Consider the following 26012-nt stretch of genomic DNA (forward strand, 5'->3'; position numbering starts at 1 on the left):
TAGTTGTCCTCACGACTAACATGAGGCATACCTCTTGAAGAAGTTTATAATGATTTTATCCTAATTGCTATATAGCATATGAAAGGAAATGTGTAGAATTCCTGTTTGCAATCCCTGAGTACAGGGACAGGAATACACAACTGCTGTGTCTGTAATAAATGCAGCCAGGGTGGTGGTGGCATTTGGGGGATGGTCCCTGGTGGGCTCCAATCCAAATAAACCCAGTTTGACACTGAAAACAACAATAAATTATAGAACACACTTAATTTTGAACCACATCCAATTTGTTTTGTATTGTTACTGTAGTTCATGGAAGAAACACACTCACATCTCAGTATTTGTGGGTTGAGGTTTCTAGCTATTGCTCTTTATATGTGTTGTTTTAATGTACAGATGACAATTCATATGCTTTTGCGATTGCTAGAAATCCTGATCTTTGTTTATTACTTTGTCTTGGGCACACAAGGAGATTTGTTCCCATGGTATATTGCCAAAACAAAAGCTCAACTAATGAAAACATATTGTATTGTCAGTTATAATTGAGGCATCTTGATGGAAAAAAGTGTGGACGCAAATGTCCTTGTCTCTCTTCCTATCTCATTTGGCCTGGGGCAAGTATTCATTTTTTTCTCCCACATGCCCTAACCTTGCCTTATACACATTTATATTTCAGACTTTAAATGCTTTTGGGCAGGGCTCTTTTTACTTTGTATTGTTTTTTGATATGTAATCTGTATGTTCAGTGTATGCACATTTTCATTGTACAGAACTGTGGAATAAATTGATGCTTTATAAATACACAATAATAATATTCTTTGGATGGAATCTGTTTAAATTGATATTGCATCATTGCTGATGGCCTCTGAGGTGTTACATGTTTAAATTCAACCAAGGTAAGGTGGTCTCTTGTATAAAATGTCTTCAGTGAAGGGTTGACTCTATGTTGGGTTGAAAAGTTAGGTAGGAGAAATGTGTCTAAATGAATGGTGCTGAAATGTTTAACAGGCATAAAAATGCATCCAGGTGTTGACAGATGAAGCAAGCTAGATGGGAAGGCAAGAAAGGTGGGGCTAAAATCTTAAACCTCTTAAACTGATATGGTTTAGGAAAACTGAAAAATTGTGTATGGTCAGAACTGTATTTAAGCTGTGGTTATTGTCCTTTTTTCAATGCATATACATGGAAATGCCCATACTGAGGTTCCAAAAAGACCTTAGCAATTTTATATAATTTCATATAATTTTCACAAACACAGGCGTAATATAAAGCACATGACTGTAGTATCTTACAGCAGCCTCTCTAGCATTTCTTAGAACAGTGCTGTCCAGAGGGCCGGAATTTTTTGGCCTATGTGGTGGAGGGCGGATAATGGAAGCCAGTCTTGACCACTCCCTGTTTTAAACCACACCCATGTTACTACAAGAACTTTTAAGACAATGTCCACATTTATGCTGGTAACACACCAAGAAAAATATGTTTTGTGAAAAAAAAGGAAATCTTTTTTTGTTTTAGTAAATGAGCCCCTAAATGCAAATTGTTTTCATTCCCTAATGAAATGAAAACAAATGGTTGGTGCTCACTGCAGTGATATCACTCATCACTTATATGTGAAAAATTGAAGTCATATTAAAACATATCCTTAAACTCATATGCCTCCTCCTCCTCCTCTGTGAATAACACAGCACCCCCCTCCCCAGCACATGATTAAAGGAGAAGGAAACCTCCTGGGCGCAAAAACCCTCCCCCCTCCCCTGTGTTGCTTCCCCTCCCTCCTCCCCCATGGCCTACCTGTCCCGCTGGGCAAATGCCCCTAACTTGTTACTTACCCCTCTGCGCAGGTCCAGTCCACAGAGTTCACAGGCGACATCTTCTCCCAAGCTAGGGCATTTTCGCTAGCGACGACCACTTTGCCCTTTAGTAAATCAGCCCCACTGTGTCCTTGATTTTTTCTACTGCTGAGCAGAAAATAAAGGGATGCTGAAATTATTATTAAGTAATTAATTTCAATTCTGAATATTCTTTTAATGAAGGTAGCATAACCTTTTAATATTTTTCCCATTGATATTTTCAATAGGTTATATTTTTTGTTTAGGGAACTTCCAGTATGTTTTCTATGCCTCTAAGATTACATTTTTAATAAATCCAGGAATAATGTAAAATAGTGTTGTATTAGGATATTCCCTTATGCTGTCTCTTTCTGTCCACAGTCCTGGACAACATTGGTGTCTCAAACGGAAAACCTAAGCCAGATCTTACGCAAGCATTCAGAGGATTTAAATGCAGGACCCCTGAACAAAATAACCATTCTCATTCGGGAAAAGCAGCAGCTGAAAAAGTCTTATAGTGAACAATGGCAGCTTCTCAACCAAGATTACATCAAGGTAATATTTCACCTGCCTTTGGTTCTTGTAAGATTCTCAAGTTGTTTTAATGCTATAATGGGGGTTTGGCTGACATAGTTACATAGTTAAGGTGGGTTGAAAAAAGGTCAAAGTCTATCAAGTTCAAACCCTCCAAATGAAGCCCAGTGTCCTTACTTACATACATACATATGCTTGCCCAAAAAATCATCACAACATTATCTGACAGGACATTCCACAATTTCACAGTCCTCACTGAGAAGAACACCCACACTGCTCCAAATGAACGTTCTTTTTCGCTAGTCCAAAGAAGTGGCCTCTGGTGTTTTTTTTTTTTATGAGAAAAATATGTCCCCCGCTATCTGTCCATAATGTCCTCTAATGTACTTGTAAAGAGTAATCAGGTGCCCTCACAAGCATCTTTTCTCCAGAGAAAACAAACAATACCTGCCTTGACAGTCTATCATAATAATTTATATCTTTGATCCCTTTAATGAGCTGCATGTCTCTGCACTCTCTCCAGTCCTTCTTAAATGGGTTGTTCACCTTCCAACACTTTTTTCATTTCAGTTGGTTCAGATAGTTTTGTAATTTGTTGCTGTAGCCTAAAACTAAATAAGAGTTTATTACAAGTGGTAACAAGAAATGCTAGACGAACCCCGGGCCGGTGCAGTTTTCTGCTGAGAGGAGCACTGGTCCGGGGTTTCAGGTAAGTATACACAATCACTTGGGGGTGCCTAACATTTGGCACCCCAAAGTGGAAGAAGACATTCATGGTCCCATGGAAGACAATGGGACCTGCACTGATCCTATTGGACTTTATTTTAGTCATTCAGACTTTTAGATATTTTTTTTTTAAAAATTCACTAGTAATTATCCCAGAGATGTCTGTGTTTTTTTCTGCACTTTTTTTCGTTCATACTTTTTATATTCTGATTTTTTTTAATAACTTTTATGGCATTTATGATTTTAGAGAAATAGAATTTAATAAGCTCTAATACCACTAAAATTCAACCGTTAATAAATGGGTCTCCCAGAGTTGAAAAATTTGATTCATATTATTTTTAATTAACTTTTTCTACTGACCATGAATCAGGAGACTAGCAAAAATGACTATAGCTTTTGTTTAAAATTTAAAGAAATCAGACCTTTTCAGTACTAATCTCTAAAAAAAAATGTCTCCCGCTATCTGTCCATAATGTCTTCTAATGTACTTGTAAAGAGTAATCAGGTGCCCTCACAAGCATCTTTTCTCCAGAGAAAACAAACAATACCTGCCTTGACAGTCTATAATCATAATTTCAATCTTTGATCCCTTTAACCAGTTGAGTTGCATGTCTCTGCACTCTTTCCAGTTCATTTATATTCTTCTTAAATGGGTTGTTCATGGGTTGTAATTTGTTTCTGTAGCCTAAAACTAAATTTAAAAAGAGTTTATTACAAGTGGTAACAAGAACTGATAGTTGAGGCATATCTATAGTTTAGTTTAACCACACACTTACAAGGGTCATACCTAAATACATGTAGCTGGTCAGTGGTCACATATGGGTTTAATGTGCTCTTGTACTTGTGCTCTTGTACTTACATATACAACTCATTTTAAAACTCGTTAAACTACAAGCAGACTTATAGATCACTTATATAGTATACACAAAATATGGAGCCCTACACAATATAAAATTCAAAGCAATAAAACATGTATTACCGGATATACTCGAGTATAAACCGAGTTTTTCAGCATCCAAAATGCGCTGAAAAAGTCTACCTCGGTTTATACTCGGGTCAGCCCGTGCAGTAGCTTAGATTCCAGTCACTTTTAATCATTCCTATACCAACAGTTCACTTGGGGAGATACTGCAATATCCCACAATGCCCTCTGTTGGTTATATGAAAGAATAACAGTGACTGCAATATCACACAGCGCCATCTGTTGGTTATATGAAAGAATAACAGTGACTGCAATATCACACAGCGCCATCTGTTGGTTATATGAAAGAATAACAGTGACTGCAATATCACACAGCGCCATCTGTTGGTTATATGAAAGAATAACAGTGACTGCGATATCACACAGCGCCCTCTGTTGGTTATATTAAAGAATAACAGTGACTGCAATATCACACAGCACCCTCTGTTGGTTATATGAAAGAATAACAGTGTGCCCTCTGTTGGTTATATGAAAGAATAACAGTGACTGCAATATCACACAGCACCCTCTGTTGGTTATATGAAAGAATAACAGTGACTGCAATATCACACAGTGCCCTCTGTTGGTTATATGAAAGATTAACAGTGACTGCAATATCACACAGCGCCCTCTGTTGGTTATATTAAAGAATAACAGTGACTGCAATATCACACAGCACCCTCTGTTGGTTATATGAAAGAATAACAGTGACTGCAATATCACACAGCGCCATCTGTTGGTTATATTAAAGAATAACAGTGACTGCAATATCACACAGCACCCTCTGTTGGTTATATGAAAGAATAACAGTGATGGCAATATCACACAGCACCCTCTGCACATGGTAGTGGGACAGTGGGACAATGCACACAGTAATCTTTTTTTTTTGGCAATTCTCTGTCACCATCAACTTTGCAAAGAAGTCCGGTTGATCACTGGGGGGTCGCTTTGGCAGAATGTGCGCTGCTGGGAGACAGGGCTGTAGTTGTGTCTAGGCTTATACTAGGGTCAATAAGTTTTCCCAGTTTTCGTAGGTAAAATTAGGTACCTCGGCTTATACTCGGTCGGCTTATACTCGAGTATATACGGTATGTGTATTAATATGGAACACAGAAGTGACCGCGTACACAGAATTTCTCATTAACCATTTATTGTTGCACAATATTTACAGATGATACTAGTACAACTAGATTTCTTATGCTGAATAAAGCAAAATAGCAGTACACCAATCAACAGAAGAGATTACTGTTTGCCACTAATGTTTCTATACTAATTTCCTATACTAACTTGTGTTCTTTGACACTGCTCATTTTATAGTACAACATATATACATTTAACAAATAAATACACTTATATAAAAGCTTATCATTTTAGCAGTTCAGTTGATTAGATGAGTATGCCCATGAGAACTATAAATCAGTATTGTGTGCAAGTAGCAAATGTATGCATGATAAAACAGTTCATGTAAATGACTAATGAGAAGTCTGGAGCCGTTTACACAATAAGCTAATGAGCTTAGCAAACAGATCACTCATAGATTTATGATGAGTATAAAATAGTTAATACAGATAGCTGTGTTTTATGAACAGGATAAAGCAGTTCATTTAGATATCTGCATAAATCATTTTTCTATAAAATACTGGTAAGTAAGGGTTTAAACCAGTGTTTGATTCCCTTAAGGCACCCCATTTTCCAAGTGTATATTTTACTAAATGGCAGGCTTCACTCTCTCTCTAATTAGAATTAAGGAGTGCTGAGCCTGTTAGTACTGTGTTAATAAGGTCTGGTTATAACCATATTGACAAATAAATCAGAAATACAACTATAGGGAGTCATTTAGCTAGTGGAAGGAGGTGTGCAAAATGTATAAAATGTTGTTCTTATCTTGCTGTGGTCTTATTTTCATTTCAAAAGTTTTCTGTCACAGCTGCCCTCATCCTGTCCAATGTGTCTAATTGTCTTTGCTCTTTCTTTACCTTTCTTCCTCTAAACTGCTTTAGTGTTTCTCATTTTGCTGTCTGTCTCTTTATATGACCATTTCATCTTTTTGTTAGTTTTTTGTGTGCCCCTAGAATCACCTGCACAGCTACCTAGTATTGGGTTCCCACCCAGATCTTATGCATGAAATCAGTGGTTGGACACATCCACCCTAACTCAATCCAAACTGATTGAAATCACACAGAGAAAAACAGGAGCAATGGAGGAAGGCTTAAAGGAGAACTAAACCCTTAAATTGAATAGGGCTAAAAATGCCATGTTTTATATACTGAACTTATTGCACCAGCCTAAAGCTTCAGCTTCTCAATATCAGCAATAATCCAGGACTTCAAACTTGTCACAGGGGGTCACCATCTTGGAAAGTGTCTGTGACACTCACATGCTCAGTGGGCTCTGAGCAGCTGTTGAGAAGCTAAGCTTAGGGGTTGTCGCAAATTATCAAGCAGAAAATGAGGTTGGCCTGTAATATAAACTGATGGTACAGGGCTGATTATCAAATTCTGATGCTAATTGCACTGGTTTCTGTGCTGCCATGTAATAATTATCCATATGAATTACTAATCAGCCTTATACTGTGACAGTTATATTCTATGTGTACTGTATATTGTGAGTGGGTCCCTAAGCTCAGTAAGTGACAGCAGCACAGAGCATGTGCAGTGAATCAGCAGAATAGAAGATGGGGAGCTACTGGGGCATTTTTGGAGACACCGATCTTTACTGCTAAAGGGCTTTGGTTGGCTGGGGCTGGTAGAGAAGCTCAAAACACAATGTACAACATTTCTAGCTACTTCTATAGTTTAACTTTCCTTGTTCTTTAAGCTATTGCCACACAGGGGCTTAAATTGGTCTGCTGAAATAAGCAAGCTGAGAATCAGACCCTTCATGGGCAGTAGCCTCCTTTTTTGTTCACATCCAGATCTATTGAGTTGGTTCTAGACAGAATTGCACCAAAAAGTAACAATTTTAACGACGCAATACCCACTTTGAAAATGTTAGCCTCCACTCCTGATTCACAAACAAATTAGTTAGTCAGACGGTTGTGCTGAATGAAACTTGGAGCATGGTTGCAATTACGCTGGCGTTCTGGGAAAACATTGCATTGTGGGTATAAATATAGCTATTTGCATATGCCAACTGTCTCCTATATGACATCAGAATATCCTACTTCTAGCTCCACAGAGCCAGCATCCCTGAAGCATCACATGGCAGGGGGGGGGGAGCTAGGTTCAGAAAACAGTGGGTAGGTATTGGGAAGGCCTCCACTTTGGTCTGAGCAGAATGTATTTTCAGTCAGCAGCATGATTCTTCATATAAGGTTTGTGCCTTTCAAAAAATAATATCAATCAATATATTTTTATGTTCCTATCGCTTAGACAACCCAACAGGATATAGAAAAGCTGAGGTGTCAGTATCGCAGCCAAGTGAAAGAAACTTTACAGTCAAAGAGAAAATACCAAGAGGCCTGTAGAGGTGAGAACACTGTTTGATGAATTTGTTTTTTTTTTTTGGTCACAAAAGCTCATCTTTCCAAAAATATATACACAATTGACCAGTTATTCTCTACAGCGAATATACATTTATTAACCATACTGAATGCTGTGTCACATAACAAATACACAGCTTAAAGGAAAACTATACCCCCAAAATGAATATTTAAGCAACAAATAGTTTATATCATATTAAGTGGCATACAGTGGTGTGAAAAACTATTTGCCCCCTTCCTGATTTCTTATTCTTTTGCATGTTTGTCACACAAAATGTTTCTGATCATCAAACACATTTAACTATTAGTCAAAAATAACACAAGTAAACACAAAATGCAGTTTTAAATGAGGGTTTTTATTATTTAGGGAGAAAATAAATCCAAACCTGTGTGAAAAAGTAATTGCCCCCTGAACCTAATAACTGGTTGGGCCACCCTTAGCAGCAATAACTGCAATCAAGCGTTTGCGATAACTTGCAATGAGTCTTTTACATCGCTCTGGAGGAATTTTGGCCCACTCATCTTTGCAGAATTGTTGTAATTCAGCTTTATTTGAGGGTTTTCTAGCATGAACCGCCTTTTTAAGGTCATGCCACAACATCTCAATAGGATTCAGGTCAGGACTTTGACTAGGCCACTCCAAAGTCTTCATTTTGTTTTTCTTCAGCCATTCAGAGGTGGATTTGCTGGTGTGTTTTGGGTCATTGTCCTGCTGCAGCACCCAAGATCGCTTCAGCTTGAGTTGACGAACAGATGGCCGGACATTCTCCTTCAGGATTTTTTGGTAGACAGTAGAATTCATGGTTCCATCTATCACAGCAAGTCTTCCAGGTCCTGAAGCAGCAAAACAACCCCAGACCATCACACTACCACCACCATATTTTACTGTTGGTATGATGTTCTTTTTCTGAAATGCTGTGTTACTTTTACGCCAGATGTAACGGGACGCGCACCTTCCAAAAAGTTCAACTTTTGTCTCGTCGGTCCACAAGGTATTTTCCCAAAAGTCTTGGCAATCATTGAGATGTTTTTTAGCAAAATTGAGACGAGCCTTAATGTTCTTTTTGCTTAAAAGTGGTTTGCGCCTTGGAAATCTGCCATGCAGGCCGTTTTTGCCCAGTCTCTTTCTTATGGTGGAGTCGTGAACACTGACCTTAATTGAGGCAAGTGAGGCCTGCAGTTCTTTAGATGTTGTCCTGGGGTCTTTTGAGGCCTCTCGGATGAGTTGTCTTGGCGCTCTTGGGGTAATTTTGGTCGGCCGGCCACTCCTGGGAAGGTTCACCACTGCTCCATGTTTTTGCCATTTGTGGATAATGGCTCTCACTGTGGTTCGCTGGAGTCCCAAAGCTTTAGAAATGGCTTTATAACCTTTGAAATTGAACTCAGGGGGGCAATCACTTTTTCACACAGGCCCATGTAGATTTGGAGTTTTTTTTCTCCCTTAATAACGTAAACCTTCATTTAAAAACTGCATTTTGTGTTCAATTATGTTATCTTTGACTAATAGTTAACGGTTTTTGATGAGCAGAAACATTTAAGTGTGACAAACATGCAAAAGAATAAGAAATCAGGAAGGGGGCAAATAGTTTTTCACACCACTGTATTACAGAATCTTACCAAACTGTTATATATATATTTAAGTAACTATTGTCCTTTTACATGTCTTGTAAATATTTTAGTTTGTGCATCTGCCACATTGAAAAAATATATATAATACCACCTCACAACAGCAAGTGTTGAATTCAAAAGGATATCAATGAAAAATAATAATAAATATGAAAACACTCACAGTTCACCTCAGTCCCAAGGTGCAAGGAACCAAAAACACTGCATCACAAAGATGTGAGGGTTTCCAAAAATGAAGAATCAAATGTAAAAAATTAGAAAATTTTATTAGGACATGAGGCCTAACGCGTTTCGTGCCTGTGTGGGCACTTACTCATAGGCTAAATGGCACACCCCTGTACAAGAGTTATATAGGGGTTGTGACCAATCACAACGATGTTAACATATGTTGCCACTCTACACAATTAGTAAAATTCCACCTAGTGGTGGGAGCATGTAAATACATCTTAAACCATCAAAAGAAAAAGACAAAAAATATTAAACAAGAGAACACATAATATACACCAGAAAAATAATTATAATCCAAAAATTGTTCGAAGAGAATTATTCAAAAAAAAAAAGAAAAACAAACAAAATACAAGTATTAAAATTTGCGATAAGATGAACTATCCCAGATATGCCCTTCGTATGTACCTGTGTAATAAACTGTATATATCCAACTCATATAGAGTATACTGAATAAGTTACAATAAAGCACAGGCCTCTATTCACAAGGAATTTGATAAATAATTATAGTCTCTACAAAAGTGAAAAGAAAATAAGAAATACACCAAAAAACAAAAAGCTTTTTTCGAAAACCAAAAGAACAACCAAATTAGGAGTCAAAATAAGTCAAAAAAATTTCAAAAAAAGTCAAAAAAAGTCAAAAGAAGCATGTGACATCATAGTCGCTATTGAGACCAAAGGGTTTTCTGCTCCCTAGGAAAAAGATCCATTTCGTTTCCAAACGGAGTAATTTTGGCAAAATATCTCCCCCTCGTTTTCCCCTTGCTACTCTGTCAATGCCCAAAACTGACAATTTGGTAATGTCTCCCCCATTGCATTCCTGAAAATGTTTTGCTACTTGAGAATCACTATGTCCCTTCTTAATATCTAAAATGTGCTCTCGAATGCGATTTTTTAAGGGGCGACTGGTTTGACCCACGTACTGGATATTACATACTTTACATTATAAAAGATAAATGACAAAAGAAGTGTTACAGTTAATAAACCATCTAATGGAGTACTGTCGTCCTGTTAAATTAGACCTAAACAAACTTGTCTTAGTGACCTGCGCACAGGTTAGACATCTAGATGCACCACACTTAAACATGCCTTTCATATTAAGCCAATTCGTATTAGTAATGGGTCTTTGAACTAGGCTAGGGGCAAGTGTATTACCTATTGTACGAGTGCGCCGAGTGACTGTTTTATACCCTAAATTAAGTACTTGATCCAAAGCTGGGTCAGTTCTTAGAATGCATAAGTTCCTTTCAAATAGTCTCTTTATATGATTGTATTGTGAACTAAATTCTGTAATAAAATGAACAGGCTTATTAGTTTGTTGTGACTGTGTAGTGATGTTAACCAATGAATAATTATCTGTTTTTGGCATGGGCTTTCTTGTCGTTCATTAGGGCAATAATTAAGTGCTTTATTAAAGGCTTGATTTAGATGTTTTTCTGAGTAACCCCTAGCACGAAATCTTTGTCGTAATGCTTCTGACTGAGATACGAATTCCTGTACGTCTGTACACAGTCTTCGTAATCTCATAAATTGCCCTATTGGTACTGCCTTAATGACGTGTTTGGGATGACAGGAAAATGCTTGTAAAAGGGAGTTCCCAGAATTTGGTTTTCTATAGATAGTAGAAAAAATGCGCCCATTATCTTGATAGAGAGTTGATAGAATCATTACTTATAAAATGTGTGAATTTGAGGCCTATATGGTTCGAATTTGCGTATTCCACAAATTGCAGAAACTGCAATTGTGTGCCCCGCCAGATCACAATTAGATCGTCAATATATCGACCAAAAAATACAATGTATTTACTAAAGGGATTATTCATATTGTAGACAAACAAAAGGACAAGAGATACGGCCTGCGGGAGAAAAACAAGGGACGGAAGTTTTAAATCTATCTAGACGAACATTAACAGATAATGAACTGAAGGTATTGGCTAAGGGCTTGTCCTTTTGCCCAACAAAGAACTTTGATCTTTTTCAAACCATTGTCGATATTAATTCTTTTGTGCGCAAGGTGGTTCTTAGAAAGCATTTTTTGAATAACAAATTTGACAGTGATTTACTAACGGTACAAGTAGGAAGAGTAGATGACAATTTGGTTGAGTTCCCTGATGTATGCAGTCTCAACATTTTGGAAACTCTCCAACGTGAGACGGACAACGAGATTGGAAGAACTGGAATTCCGGTTTTACCTTCTCGTTTAAATCAATTTAAGTCTAGGTCCCACTTCTACCCTGTTCACCAAAGGACCCCGGCAGTTGATCTCTTCCAAAAGAAAATGGAACGAGATTTAAGCCTATTATATGAGAAAACAGTTAAAAGTAAAAAGTCCTATTGCAATTTGACTCAGGGGGAGAGGGAAGCATTGTGTTCTTTGGAGAGGGACAACTCCATTGTCATCCGCTCAGCAGACAAGGGAGGTATGGTGGTTGTACTTGATTACAGTGACTATGATCAGGAGGCATCACGACAATTGTCTGATGTCAACTCATATACTCCACTTCCCTCCAACCCAACTATACAATTTCATCAGACCCTATTTGCTCTGATAGATGAATCGGCACGATTGAACTTGCTAAATGAAAATCAGGTTGACTTTCTTAAAGTAAAACATCCAGTCACCCCCATTTTTTATCACCTACCAAAGGTACATAAAGATACACGACCCCCTGTAGGGAGACCCATAATATCGGGCATAGGATCTTTAGGAGAACCTTTAGCGCAATTAGTAGATACATATCTGCAACCACTGGTTCTACGTTTACGGAGCTATATTAGGGACAGTCAACATATTTTGACACAATTATCTAACGTTGTTTGGGAAGAAGGTTTTATATGGACTTCCCTGGATGTGGTATCTCTATACACCTGTATTTCCCATGATGTTGGCTTTGAAGCAATTAAATACCATCTTACTACATACAGTACTTATCCTCCACATCTTCAAACCTTCTTGCTAGACGCAATAAGATATTTATTGACACACAATTATTTCTTGTACAACAATACATTTTATTTACAACAACGTGGCACAGCGATGGGGGCAAAATTTGCCCCCTCCTATGCCAATTTGACGATGGGTTGGTGGGAAGAGGAGTTTGTCTACAATATGAATAATCCCTTTAGTAAATACATTGTATTTTTTGGTCGATATATTGACGATCTAATTGTGATCTGGCGGGGCACACAATTGCAGTTTCTGCAATTTGTGGAATACGCAAATTCGAACCATATAGGCCTCAAATTCTCACATTTTATAAGTAATGATTCTATCAACTTTCTTGATTTAACTCTCTATCAAGATAATGGGCGCATTTTTTCTACTATCTATAGAAAACCAAATTCTGGGAACTCCCTTTTACAAGCATTTTCCTGTCATCCCAAACACGTCATTAAGGCAGTACCAATAGGGCAATTTATGAGATTACGAAGACTGTGTACAGACGTACAGGAATTCGTATCTCAGTCAGAAGCATTACGACAAAGATTTCGTGCTAGGGGTTACTCAGAAAAACATCTAAATCAAGCCTTTAATAAAGCACTTAATTATTGCCCTAATGAACGACAAGAAAGCCCATGCCAAAAACAGATAATAATTCATTGGTTAACATCACTACACAGTCACAACAAACTAATAAGCCTGTTCATTTTATTACAGAATTTAGTTCACAATACAATCATATAAAGAGACTATTTGAAAGGAACTTATGCATTCTAAGAACTGACCCAGCTTTGGATCAAGTACTTAATTTAGGGTATAAAACAGTCACTCGGCGCACTCGTACAATAGGTAATACACTTGCCCCTAGCCTAGTTCAAAGACCCATTACTAATACGAATTGGCTTAATATGAAAGGCATGTTTAAGTGTGGTGCATCTAGATGTCTAACCTGTGTGCAGGTCACTAAGACAAGTTTGTTTAGGTCTAATTTAACAGGACGACAGTACTCCATTAGATGGTTTATTAACTGTAACACTTCTTTTGTCATTTATCTTTTAGAATGTAAAGTATGTAATATCCAGTACGTGGGTCAAACCAGTCGCCCCTTAAAAAATCGCATTCGAGAGCACATTTTAGATATTAAGAAGGGACATAGTGATTCTCAAGTAGCAAAACATTTTCAGGAATGCAATGGGGGAGACATTACCAAATTGTCAGTTTTGGGCATTGACAGAGTAGCAAGGGGAAAACGAGGGGGAGATATTTTGCCAAAATTACTCCGTTTGGAAACGAAATGGATCTTTTTCCTAGGGAGCAGAAAACCCTTTGGTCTCAATAGCGACTATGATGTCACATGCTTCTTTTGACTTTTTTTGACTTTTTTTGAAATTTTTTTGACTTATTTTGACTCCTAATTTGGTTGTTCTTTTGGTTTTCGAAAAAAGCTTTTTGTTTTTTGGTGTATTTCTTATTTTCTTTTCACTTTTGTAGAGACTATAATTATTTATCAAATTCCTTGTGAATAGAGGCCTGTGCTTTATTGTAACTTATTCAGTATACTCTATATGAGTTGGATATATACAGTTTATTACACAGGTACATACGAAGGGCATATCTGGGATAGTTCATCTTATCGCAAATTTTAATACTTGTATTTTGTTTGTTTTTCTTTATTTTTTTTGAATAATTCTCTTCGAACAATTTTTGGATTATAATTATTTTTCTGGTGTATATTATGTGTTCTCTTGTTTAATATTTTTTGTCTTTTTCTTTTGATGGTTTAAGATGCTTTTACATGTCTTGCCTTAAACCACCGTTTCTTGATGGTCTCTGTGCTGCCTCAGAGATCACCTGACCAGAAATACTACAACTCTAACTGTAACAGGAAGAAGTGTTGAAGCAAATGACAGAACTCTGTCTGTTAATTGTCTCATGTGACCTAACATGTATGGTTTGTTTGTTTGCACTGCGAATCATACGATCCCAGGGGGTGGTCCTTATTTTTAAAATGGCAATTTTCTATTTATGATTACCCAATGGCAAATACTACTTAAAAGTATATTATTATGAAAATGTTGATATTACCAACTGTTTGCTTTAAACAAAGCACAGACATTACCTTGGTTTTTCTTGGCAAGAAAGCATGTGCAAAATAATTGTTGTCCATAGTTCCTATAACTGGTTAGTGTAATGTGCCTTTACATTTTTACTATAGAAAGCAAATAATGAGACTGTGACATATAAACGAAGAATAGACGTTCTGCTTTTAAAGTTACAGTATTCAGTAACGATTCTGGGGTGCTCCGCGCTTAAAAATTAGCATCGGAGCGGGTCTAAGGGGGCAGCATTGCTAGTGCATTGAGCGCAATTGCGATCTCTGCACTAGCAGAGCCGAATTTCCGGGTTAAAAGCCGGAAGTTTGGCTCCTAAAGTTACAAGAGGCGGCTTTTTGCCACCCTTGTAACTGCACGCTCGCTGCCACCTGAGGCAAGGTCCTCGACTAATCTCCCCGAAATGCCTTCCCGCCGGCTAGAATGTAAATCACTGGCGGGATGGCACTCAGAATGCTTCATTTTCTGAAGTCACCTGAAGTTGCCTCACAAGGAAACTTCGGGCGATTTTGGAAAGCCAAATCGATCCGAGTGCCATCCCGCTGGCGATTTACATTCTAGGTAGCGGGAAGGCATTTCGGGGACATTAGTTGCCCGAACAAGAGGCGAATCTCCCCCAGTAGCAGCGTGTGCCACTGCCCTTAGTGATAAGATGATTATCTTTTTCAGATAAAGACCGTGACAAAGCAAAGGAGAAGTATGTGAAGAATACATGGAAACTGCACGCACTGCACAACCAGTATGTTCTGGCTGTTAGAGCTGCTCAGCTACACCATGAACACCACTTTCTGTATAGCCTGCCAACGCTGCACGAGTCCATGCAGAGCATTCACCAGGAGATGGTCCAAATTCTGTAAGCACATGGGGCTACACAATGGCATCACATTACATCTATAGTAGAAACCCCATTTTACATTTTAATTATCATTAAATGGTACCCTAGGTGCTTGATATTACTGTTTGCTTTATTTTACGTTTTTCAGGGGACCAGAAAAAAATGGTATAAAATCCAGGAAAATGTAAAATCAGGGAAATGTATTATGCATAATATTTAGGCGGGACTACAAAATAACAATGTAAAATGAGGGAAAACTTAAAATCAATTAGTGTACTATATAGCCTACCATATATATGCATGAAATTCAGTATAAACACTCCTTATAAATGATTTCAGTTCCTAGAGCTTGTGTGACACTGTGCATTGGCACGATAAGCTTGACTGTGCCACTGCTATGAGCTCTGCTGCCACCGTGCTGTTTAGAGCACTTACTGTGGGGATTTATATCATATGTACAGGTATGGGACCCGTTATCTGGAAACCCATTATGCAGAAAGATCCTAATTACGTAAAGGCTGTCTCCCATAGACTCCATTTTATCCAAATACTCCAATTTTTTAAAATGATTTCCTTTTTCTCAGTAATAATAAAACAGTACCTCGTAGTGATGTGCGGGTCGGCTTTCCTTTTTGACCCGCAACCCGACTCCGACTTCTGGGTCTCTTTTATAGACCCGCCCACCCGTCCCACCGATGACGTCACAAAAGGGACGGGGCGAGAGGCGCGTCTATAAAAACTCAACCCGGAAGTCGGAAGCCAACATTTGGAAGGTCACCCCTGACCCGGAAAAGATCATGCAAGGTCGGCCCAAACCCGCCTGACCCACGGGCCGCGAGTATCAGGTCGGCCCGCACATCAATAGTACCTCGTACTTGATCCCAACTTAGATACAATTAATCCTTATTGGAAGCAAAATCAGTCTATTGGGTTTATTTCATGTTTACATGATTTTCTAGTAGACTAAGGTCCAAATGAAGATCCAAATAATGGAAAGATCCGTTATCCGGAAACCCCCAAGTCCCGAGCTTTTTGGATAACTGGTCCCATACCTGTATTTAGAAATCGACACCAATAACTGAGTGTAAAAATATGACCATAACAAAAAAAGCAGATTAGCATGCTGTGTATAATGCAAACATAATCATTAGCATTGCAGTTTCCCTTCCATTAATTTTTAATATAAGCATGTATGCAGTCTTAAAGGTTAGTTTATGATTGCAATGTGGAATTCTGCATGTCTTTTTACCCGCAATCCAGCTTTTTTAATTAGATTACAGCTGGTCCCCACAAAATAGGATGGACCACAATTTACATGAAATTTGCACATGCAGATGTACAGTAAATTATTGTTAGCAACATGCACTTTCAGTTTATAATTTGCAGTATACAGCTCAAAGCTAATTTTCTGATTGGAAGCCATGGGTTACTGCCTGGTGTAATACTTTTTTTTTTTCGTTTATTGCTCATCAGTGAACGTTAGTGCACTGTAACCCTATCTACTGAAAGAGACTAAAGAGAGCCTGTCTGCTGGGCACCTTGAAGTGATACGGACACTAAAATTGTTCTTTCCAAAATATTATTCTACATTAAAAGTTACCTATAGCTCATGTTGATCATTTTTCACTGATAGTTCTGCTTTTGTAAGTAATTATTACCTTTAAGTTCCTAATCCTGACTGTTTTGCCAACCTGACTATCCCTCAACCTGTCAGAGTTTCTAACGGACTACTGCTGCACAAATATGGCAGCCCCCTCATAGAGGGACATGGGGGTAAGAAAGGTAATGTAAAAGCATCAGGCAAATACTTTTATGGCAAAATTATATAATAGCATTCAAAGATAATGTTATGATAGATATAGAAAAAAGTTTATTTTCTGGTGTCAATATTTCTTTAAACTTATTTTAGAGAGCAACCTGTTGTTTATTGATTTCAATATTATTATTTTTTTATTCATTTTTCACCTATTTTGCCTTTTGAGCCTGCAACTTTAATATCTGACTTACTGACTCTTGCCACCAAAAAAAACACAAGGGGGTAATTTAAATAAAGTAGGATAAGATGTTAAATGCAAAGAAATGGGTGCAAACTGCCATGTTCTTTATACCCTACCTTGATTGCTGCAGGTCGCCAAACCTGAGTGCCTGTGTGTATCCTATGAATATGGTGCTGCCTGCATTTGACAGCCCTGTATTTATGAGTGAATGGTTTGAGGCATTTTCAGGTGTTTAGTTGCCTGTGTGAGAGTCATTTTCCCTTGGGAGACAAACATTTCTGTGTGCCCTGATAAAAATGGATATTTTGCTCTTTGTATACTTCTAAAAGTCCTAGTTATTCAGGGACAGCCCAAGATTCCATAAAGAAATAGGGGCGTGACCAATGAACAACAGATATTTCTTTGGAGGTATGAGTAATATCCCATTCTTTCATTAATAATAGTGGGAGTTCTTCTTAATGCACAACTCTTCTTTTTTACCATTTAGCAAGAATATTATGCTAGAATACTCTGAAATCACAAGCTTAGTACAAGAGGAAGTGGCTTCCCTGCATAGAGAAATTGCCAGTTCTGTCATCAGAATCAGCCCTGCCCAGGAATATGACAGTTTTCTCCAGATGAACAGGTACTGTATGGTGACAATAAAAGAACAGCCAGTAATGTTCATAGGGTGCATGATGAATAGCCTGAAATCCAGAAAAGTACACCTTTTATTTTTTATGGTGTCATTATCTTCCACAACTATGTTGTCCAACTGCCATCATTTGTTTTTATTGTACCCAGATATCTGATTCTGCCAGATGAAAAACAAAATTACCAGTAGGCGTTTGACACCTTGGGGCAGATTTACTAAGGGTCGAAGTGAATTTTCAAATTTAAAAACTTCGAATTTCAAACTAATTTTTGGGTACTTCGACCATCGAATAGGCCTAAATTCGACGTAGACTTCGATTTGAAGTAAAAAAGTTTGACTTCGAAAATCGAAGTACTGTCAATTTAAAAGAGTTCGACTTCAACACTTCGCCACCTTAAACCTGCCGAATTACTATGTTAGCCTATGGGGACCTCCTAGAACCTATAGCCAACATTTGGCTACGTTTTTAGAAGTCGAAGTAAAATCATTCGATCGATCCATCAAATCGGTCGAATCGTTAGATTCGAAGGATTTCATTGTACGATCGAACGATTTTACTTTGACCGAATATGGCCAAATTCGATTAAAAAATTTTTTGACTTCGAATATCGAAGCAATGCAGTTCGACCCTTGATAAATCTGCCCCCTTATGTATTGGGAGTACAATGGTTGAACCCATTCTCACATTACAGATTTGACGTGTCATTTTGATATATCTTTCACCAACAAATAAAACTTGCATTTGTGTTGAATAACAAAGTATTGTGTTTAGTAAAAGAGTACTGTTTGGGTGAATTTTCGAAGAGCACTAGTGATGTTTGGGCTTGCACAGGGAATTTTAACTGAATAACTATGTCTCTCTCCACTTTCTCACAAAGCAGCAGTTCTTTCATGCTTTTTGGCTAGGTTTCTTCTTTTATTTTAACAGAACAGTCAGCCTGCCCTGCAGCGATCTAAACTCGTTGCTTACATAACTGCAAGATTTCCACTCTTTACAGGGTAAATTAATGATCAATATAGGAAAGATTATTTACCCTTCCTTGTCAGTGGAAAACAGTTCAAATCAGTCATTAGAAGTAGATGTACTTGATATGTTATTTTGTTTGAATGCAGATCAGTGTCTGAATTGCCACCCATTGTGACGTTTGATACCAGCTTGCTGGAGGAAACAGATGACCTGGAGGAAGAACTACAGCTGAATGACCTGACAGTGGAGAGTGTGCAACATACGTATGTACTGTTGACTTATGGGTAGCTGTGGGCAGAAAGCTCTTTTCTTTACCGAATACAACCAATCTGTCATTCCACATGACAGATAATACAGGAAATAAAGCACTGATTCTGTCTACAGTTCATTTCAGTACTTTCATACTTTTTGTTAGCTTGCAACCTCAAAATCAATTCCAGAGACAGATGCTGTCAGATGGCACTGAAAAGAACTATGCATGTGTGGATATAAAACAGTTCACTATTGTAAGAGGCATACAATCTTGTAAATATTATATTGTCATTTTAATAAATCACATCATTACTAATGTAAAAAAAACCTTTATATAGCTCATAATGCTGCTCATTGTCCATTATGCTTAAATATCAAAAGTACTTTAAAGGCATTGTCACTGACAGGTAACATAACTGCTAGTAGATTTACAAATTTTACAATGAAACCAAAGAAAATATATTCAAAGCAACTTAATTTAAATATTAAAAACAATGTATCAAACAGTATGTAGATTCATATAGAACCAACGAGATTGTCAGTAAAGTCAATCAATAGGCAATTCTCAGCTTTGGAACCTCTATGTGCCATTGCTCTGAAATTGTCAACCATTTATCCATCATCCATAAGGGGAAGAATGTAAAAATCAGTAATATTATATCACTGGGGATGTCCCCTTCCTTTTATAAATATACTTGGACCAACCAGTTTGCCTCGCCACCTCTGGGTCTCATCTGTACCCATTTGTAAGGCAGGTAATTTCATGGACTTCACAGAAGTCATCTGCTGGGTCTCGGTGATTTTTTCTTGTGGTTTGACTTGGGGCCTGTTTAAGTAAGTGTTTTGGAGAAGATCCAGTTGTGACAAATGGAGCAGTAAGAGTACATGCTGTTCATGACAAGAAGCAACCTAGCAATTGAGCTGGCATTTAGAGTACCTCTATGAAGAAGTAGGGGAAACATTCTGTTAAACTGTTAAATCTCACTTTGGACTTGGGACTCCTAATGATCCAAATCTATAGAAGGGCTGATTATATATATATATAGAAGGTCAATGCATCATTTTCACTCTGACACAGAGCTGGATCTATATATATGATGCCTTGTTTTTAGTTATGGTATTAAATACCTTTATGCCATGGACTGTGTGTATTTGCCGTTTTTTTTAAAATTTTGTTATTGAAGTATTATGGACTAAGCCAAGCATTTTGCTCTTTAGAAATTGTGTGCCTTTGTATTCTTTTGAACTACAGTAGCACACAAGCAGTTGTAAACCAAAAGTACTTTCTATACAGGTACTTATAATTTACTTTAATTTTACTTTATTTTTATAACAACACTGTCTACACAGGCTTAGCAGTTTCATACCAGGAAGTAACACTATTAAAGCAACCGGATGGTGGATATTTCTAAAATACACAAATAGAAAATGATTATGTTTGCTAAACCTCTAGTCTTTCTCCTCCTGCCGGTCCCGATACAGTCTCTTCACGTATAAATAAGAAATATCCTGCTAAATGGCCCTCGCCACATGGCTAGCGGGGGAGTGAACAACAAAATATAAAGTACATATAGTGTAATATGTCGCAAAACAATAAAATAGTAAAATCACCGTTTTGTGACCACACGTGTGTGTCCTAATAAAATTAAGGTTAAGTTCCCCTTTGAACACTTATAGAGGTTAAGGGGGATTGTAAAGTGAAGATTTCAATCATGCAAGATACTATTTTCAACCAGTTCATGCAGCTGAATTTCCTACTCACAAAATGACAGCTTTCCCAGATGTGTATCAATATTTAACTTGCTTCCTGAATAAATCCTTAGCAGCGATCAATCAAGCAGAGTTAAAAACAGAGGTGCATTGCCCATAACATTAAAAAAACTTTTATTTCTTAAAAACATAAAAGTAATGCACTTACACTTTGCTATTTAAAACAGTCACTTATCAGTCCCAACATTAAAAAGGTTATATGGTTTTCTCTTAATTCTTGTTGTAGAGACATGATTGTAAACCAGAATATGTCCTATATGGTTTTCTATAAATTATTTCTTTTTTGGAAGAACCCCTTTCATTTTATCATCTGTTTCCAGTATGTGCCAATATTTAGTTATTATTCACTTTATCTCCTGCGCTCCCAGAGCATAAGTAGAAATAAAAGTGCATATATTGTCCTGTTCTGGTCCCATTTCAGTTTTTGGCTTTGTTCTTAATTAGGGATGCACCGAATCCACTATTTTGGATTTGGCCGAACCCCTGAATCACTCCTGTCTATTTTATTGACCCTTTCTTTCACTTTCTCTATTACTTCAGATTTATTACCCTTCTCTTTAAATCTTTTAATAATAAATCCGGATTGTTGGTATAATACCTCTGGATCTGTGCAGCTTTTTGTTTAAGTCTACTCTACTGACCATATGGAATGTTCTTAATCCAGGGGGGAGGGGTAGTGATTGCAATCAGCCAATACATAGTTGCACTTATAGATGCAGTTAATTTGTCTGGCCTTAGTGAAAATTTCCGAATCCAGGAAACTCACGTTTGACTAAATTTTAGAGTGAATTCTAAATTCATGTCATTCTATTACTTTTCTCCCACAAAATCCATTAACTGTTTTTCACTACCTTGCCATATCAATACAATTTCTTTAATAATTATGCGCTACATGGTGAGACTCGCTCCCAGCTTAGGGACTACATCAACCTGTGCTGCTGATTGATTTCCCCTCTTTATATTTTGCATGTAAGCTGTGATTGTCATGTAGGAAAAAAAATATAATGACCAAGTTTGCTCATTGCATGGATGAGAGAATCAACTACTACTTATAATTTCTGTTGCCAGCCCAATTAATAAGAATCAGTGCCAGCAATTTATTGTCCTTGAAAATGTCCTAATGTCCTGTTTTCAAAACTCTATTAGTGGAGCAGTATTCTGGCATTTGTGCTCATTATGCATGTTGTATCTATACCACTTAGTACACTCATTTAATGAGGCACAAGTGAAGCAGCAAGTGTCCTTGAGTTTCTTTTCATATATAGTAAATTATAAACATAAATGTATTTAAGAGGAGCACTTTATATAAACTGTAAAATGGGGGAGAGAATTAAATGTATTCCCCCCACCCCTTTTTTCTGCCAAACATGGCATTCAAACTAAATTTAAATAGTTTATCTACTCATCAGAACTTGCTGTTACTTTTGCCAGAGTTTCCTACAAAGATGTCTCCACTGATGCAAGCAATATTACTACAACTAATGTTCACCCCTGCACTGAACTACAATAAATGAAACACCAACTATAAAATTATGCAGCAGACCAAACAATACTGCTTGTGCCTCAATGGGGTCTGTCACAGTGCACATAGGGAGGAATTTTGCTTGAAAATGCTCAGTAACAGACAAAGGCCACTGGAGCCATTGCCCTCCTTTTTTATGCCACACTAACAGGCAAGGATTAAAAGATAATTTTAAAGAAACACCAGTGGATTACAGCATGAAAATGTATTAGCTATTACTGAGATGAGAGTAATGGTGGCCATAGACGTAACAATTACGATCTTTCTTGGAAAAGATCTTTCCAAGAAAGATTGTTTGTTTCAATACACACGTGTAGAGCTGAATCACAAAAATGCATAAACACAAATGCATAATTAAGTATGTGGGTATTTAAATGACAGTAGCGTAATACATGGATCATAATATATTCTGCACAAAGAAACCCTAAATTAATGTAGATAAATGTGCTTGTAGATAGGCAAACGAAAGGGAAGGGCCGCACTAGCACACCGCTCTCCCCTCTGATCAGGTGCACAGTCAGACAGTGACCCCACTGTGTATACGACAAGACATTCGACGGCAGACGGCACTTCTGAAAAAAGAGGGTTTATTGGAAATCCTGCTGGAATACACCTAACGCGTTTCGGGAGTTATCCCTTAATCATAGGTAATAAATGTGCTTACTGTGAGCTTCCCAGGGATTTAGCTGTATAACAAGTTTCCGAGTAGCTCAAATTCTTTTAAACTGTTTTGTCATGTAATAAGTAATTGGCAAAGCGATACATCTATAGCAAACCTTCTATCATACACAATGGTTGTTCTTAAAAGCATGGTTGAGCTAGACACACTTCAACTCTTCCATATTCCATATTTTTGGGAGAGTGAGGAGAAAACACTTATACTGTTAGGGCTCCTTTAGGAACCATTGTTATAAACAGGTTGTTTTCATGTACAAATCTTTGCGCCTCTGGTATTAGCATACATTTGCACCTGACTTTGAATAGTATGCTGGAGGATCTTGCACCCAGAGGATCTTGGAGACATCCAAAACATGTCAGGCAGTAACAGGTACTGCTCATGTCGTTACTTTTAATACCAATAAATAATATATTTTATGGGATCCGATCCGGATGTTGCTACTTTTCTCATTTCTCATGAGGAGTGTTCTAAATTTAATTTCATAGAGCAGCCTTTCCTTTTATTTTTCAAGACTAGGGCATACCGTTGGATGCACCTTAACACAGAGTTGTCAACCTCTTAATACCGATTTTTGGGGGATATGCTGAAATTTTCCATGATCCAGAAGTGATGTCAGAGGGAGTGAAGTCACGCGTATATGTATAACCATTCCTGAAGACAAAGATTCCATGCTGCACATGCACACACCGTTCCACTGACGTCACTGAAATGTTCTGTGCATGCGCACATCAGATTTTTTCTGTTAATCATCTGAAATCACGGAAAATCTTCAGAAATTGGGGGAATGCTTGAGAGTGACAGGAGACTGGGGGACACAGCTAAAAATCTGGAAACGACTGAAAAAATGGGAGTGGGTTAACAGCTTTGTTAACGTTGTCCTATTCTGCAGGCACAATGTAATTTGGGAAACCTAATCTTTGCCTAAGGCATGTGTTGTAAATGGCTCCTCTGAGATGTGCACTATGCTTTGAGTAAGATGTGCTAACAAAGACGCAACTGGTCAGAGTGCAGTTTGTACTTTGCTAGTGCTAGAGAATGGCCCCAAGGGGAGTGTCTCTCAGCACTTGCACCAATATTATTATCAGAGCAAAAATTTATGTAATTTAAAGATTTGCTTCCCTAAAAATTGGATTATGTGTCAATGTAATCAGTAATTTCTTACTGATTTCTTAGAAGAAAGTTGTAAGCAATGTTTAGTCAATGTAGTTCTGTTTTCATACAAAGGTTGACGTCTGTTGAAGAAGAACTTGCTTCAGTCACTGTAGCCATTGAAAGCAAAGAGGATATAGTGAAACAACTGCACTCCGATATTGCGACAGAAGAAAGGACTACAGATTGCAAAGAAAAGTAAGATGCAAATAATTCCACAGGAGAATAAAAATGGTTCAAAAAAGTATTCACACCACGTTTGGCATCAGTATAAGTAGCATAGACACATTGCCAACATTTAGGAAGTAGCTTATATAAGGTATCCCCTAATATTCACTTACAGCTTATCATAGGAAACAATAGAAAATGATAATGTTTCAGTAAGGAAATACTTTTTTTATATAGTTTTGCCAAAAGCTTGAACCACCTATTCCATTGACAGGATGAGTAATTTTTATACAATTATCTCTGAATGTGTCATATTTTATAACTTTGTATAACCTTCACGTCAAAACATATGAGGAACACCTTACAAAGTACTTGCTGAAAACATATGAACATATATACAGTTTTTTTGCACAAGCTAACATCAGCTGAACAGGTAAAGATGATGGGTTAAAGGAACCTATTTGAGATTCTTCTGTCTTTGCAGAGGTGTTTTCACAAGTGTCTCATTTTAAAAGGTCCAATAGTAAAGCCCTAATTTCAGGGGTATTGAAGTTACTTACCACAGAGAAAGAATGGGTTTATTTTCTAGATTCCCATTTTTTCCATTTTTTTATTGATAATAGAGAAGGTACTATAAAGGCATGTTTCCTTAAAGTGATTTGGGCTTTTTTGACTCTGTTCAAAACAGGATTAATCTGTTGGCCAAACGACATGCTCTACGAGATGCCCTTCTGCAGTATCATATGACTCTCTGCAACAAGAACAAGGTCCAAGGCCAGAGAGAAATTTTGAAGAGAAAGATGAACACTATTGGATCTGGGGACCCTCCTCCTGCCCTTCAACTTCAGGATGATAACCAATCAATTTCTTCAGTGGTCAGTTTTTTATGGCTAATAATATATCATAGTATGGGTGAATTTATAATATAATATAAATATTATGCAATACTTAAAGGGATACTGTCATGGGAAAAAAAAGTCACATGACCAGAGGCAGCTGGGAAATTGACAAAATGTCTAGCCCCATGTCAGATTTCAAAATTGAATATAAAAAAATCTGTTTATTCTTTTGAGAAATGGATTTCAGTGCAAAATTCTGCTGGAGTAGCACTATTAACTGATGCGTTTTGAAAAAAAACATGTTTTCCAATGACAGGATCCTTTTAATTCCAATAAGAATACCCAAGGACTAAGTATATTCCCTAAGATGCATCTTTACATTAATAAAGCAGGGGAGCAGGGATTTATGTATAAAGCATCCTTGAGCTACAGGGAAATAAAAGCAAACACTGTCGGCTACGTATCAAAAAAACAAACAATGGTGAGAGGTTTGTCATCTAAATATCACTTTCACATCCATTTCTATGATCCTAATTTAGGTAGGAGAGTCTCTAATTATAACCTCAAAAAGGGGTGATACTTTTTGGAAAGTGGGCCATTTAGGTAGATCATGTGTGGCCGCAACTTCCAATGCTATGGCAGATATGGGCTTTGCACTTTAGGCTCAGACAAGAAGGGTGTATCAGAACCTACAGCTGCTCTTGAAAACCAGAGCTGTTTTGCTGTTCATCATGTATTGGGATTCGACAGAGCAGCAGTTGCTGGGCGTG

At 37.5% G+C, this 26012-nt stretch overlaps 1 protein-coding gene across 1 annotated transcript in view; it reads left to right on the top strand.

Annotated features, from left to right (window-relative positions):
• The window catches only part of fes.L (FES proto-oncogene, tyrosine kinase L homeolog), a 73571-nt gene that overhangs the window by 18268 nt on the left and 29291 nt on the right, over nt 1–26012 (top strand). Inside the window, exons 3-9 of the mRNA XM_018253172.2 lie at nt 2208–2381; nt 7419–7515; nt 15100–15283; nt 17750–17887; nt 19010–19126; nt 24311–24433; nt 25092–25278. Of these exons, the coding sequence (XP_018108661.1) occupies nt 2208–2381; nt 7419–7515; nt 15100–15283; nt 17750–17887; nt 19010–19126; nt 24311–24433; nt 25092–25278 (1020 nt within the window). The remainder of the gene's footprint in view (nt 1–2207; nt 2382–7418; nt 7516–15099; nt 15284–17749; nt 17888–19009; nt 19127–24310; nt 24434–25091; nt 25279–26012) is intronic.

This window comes from Xenopus laevis, chromosome 3L (genome assembly GCF_017654675.1).
Source record: "Xenopus laevis strain J_2021 chromosome 3L, Xenopus_laevis_v10.1, whole genome shotgun sequence".
NCBI lineage: Eukaryota > Metazoa > Chordata > Amphibia > Anura > Pipidae > Xenopus > Xenopus laevis.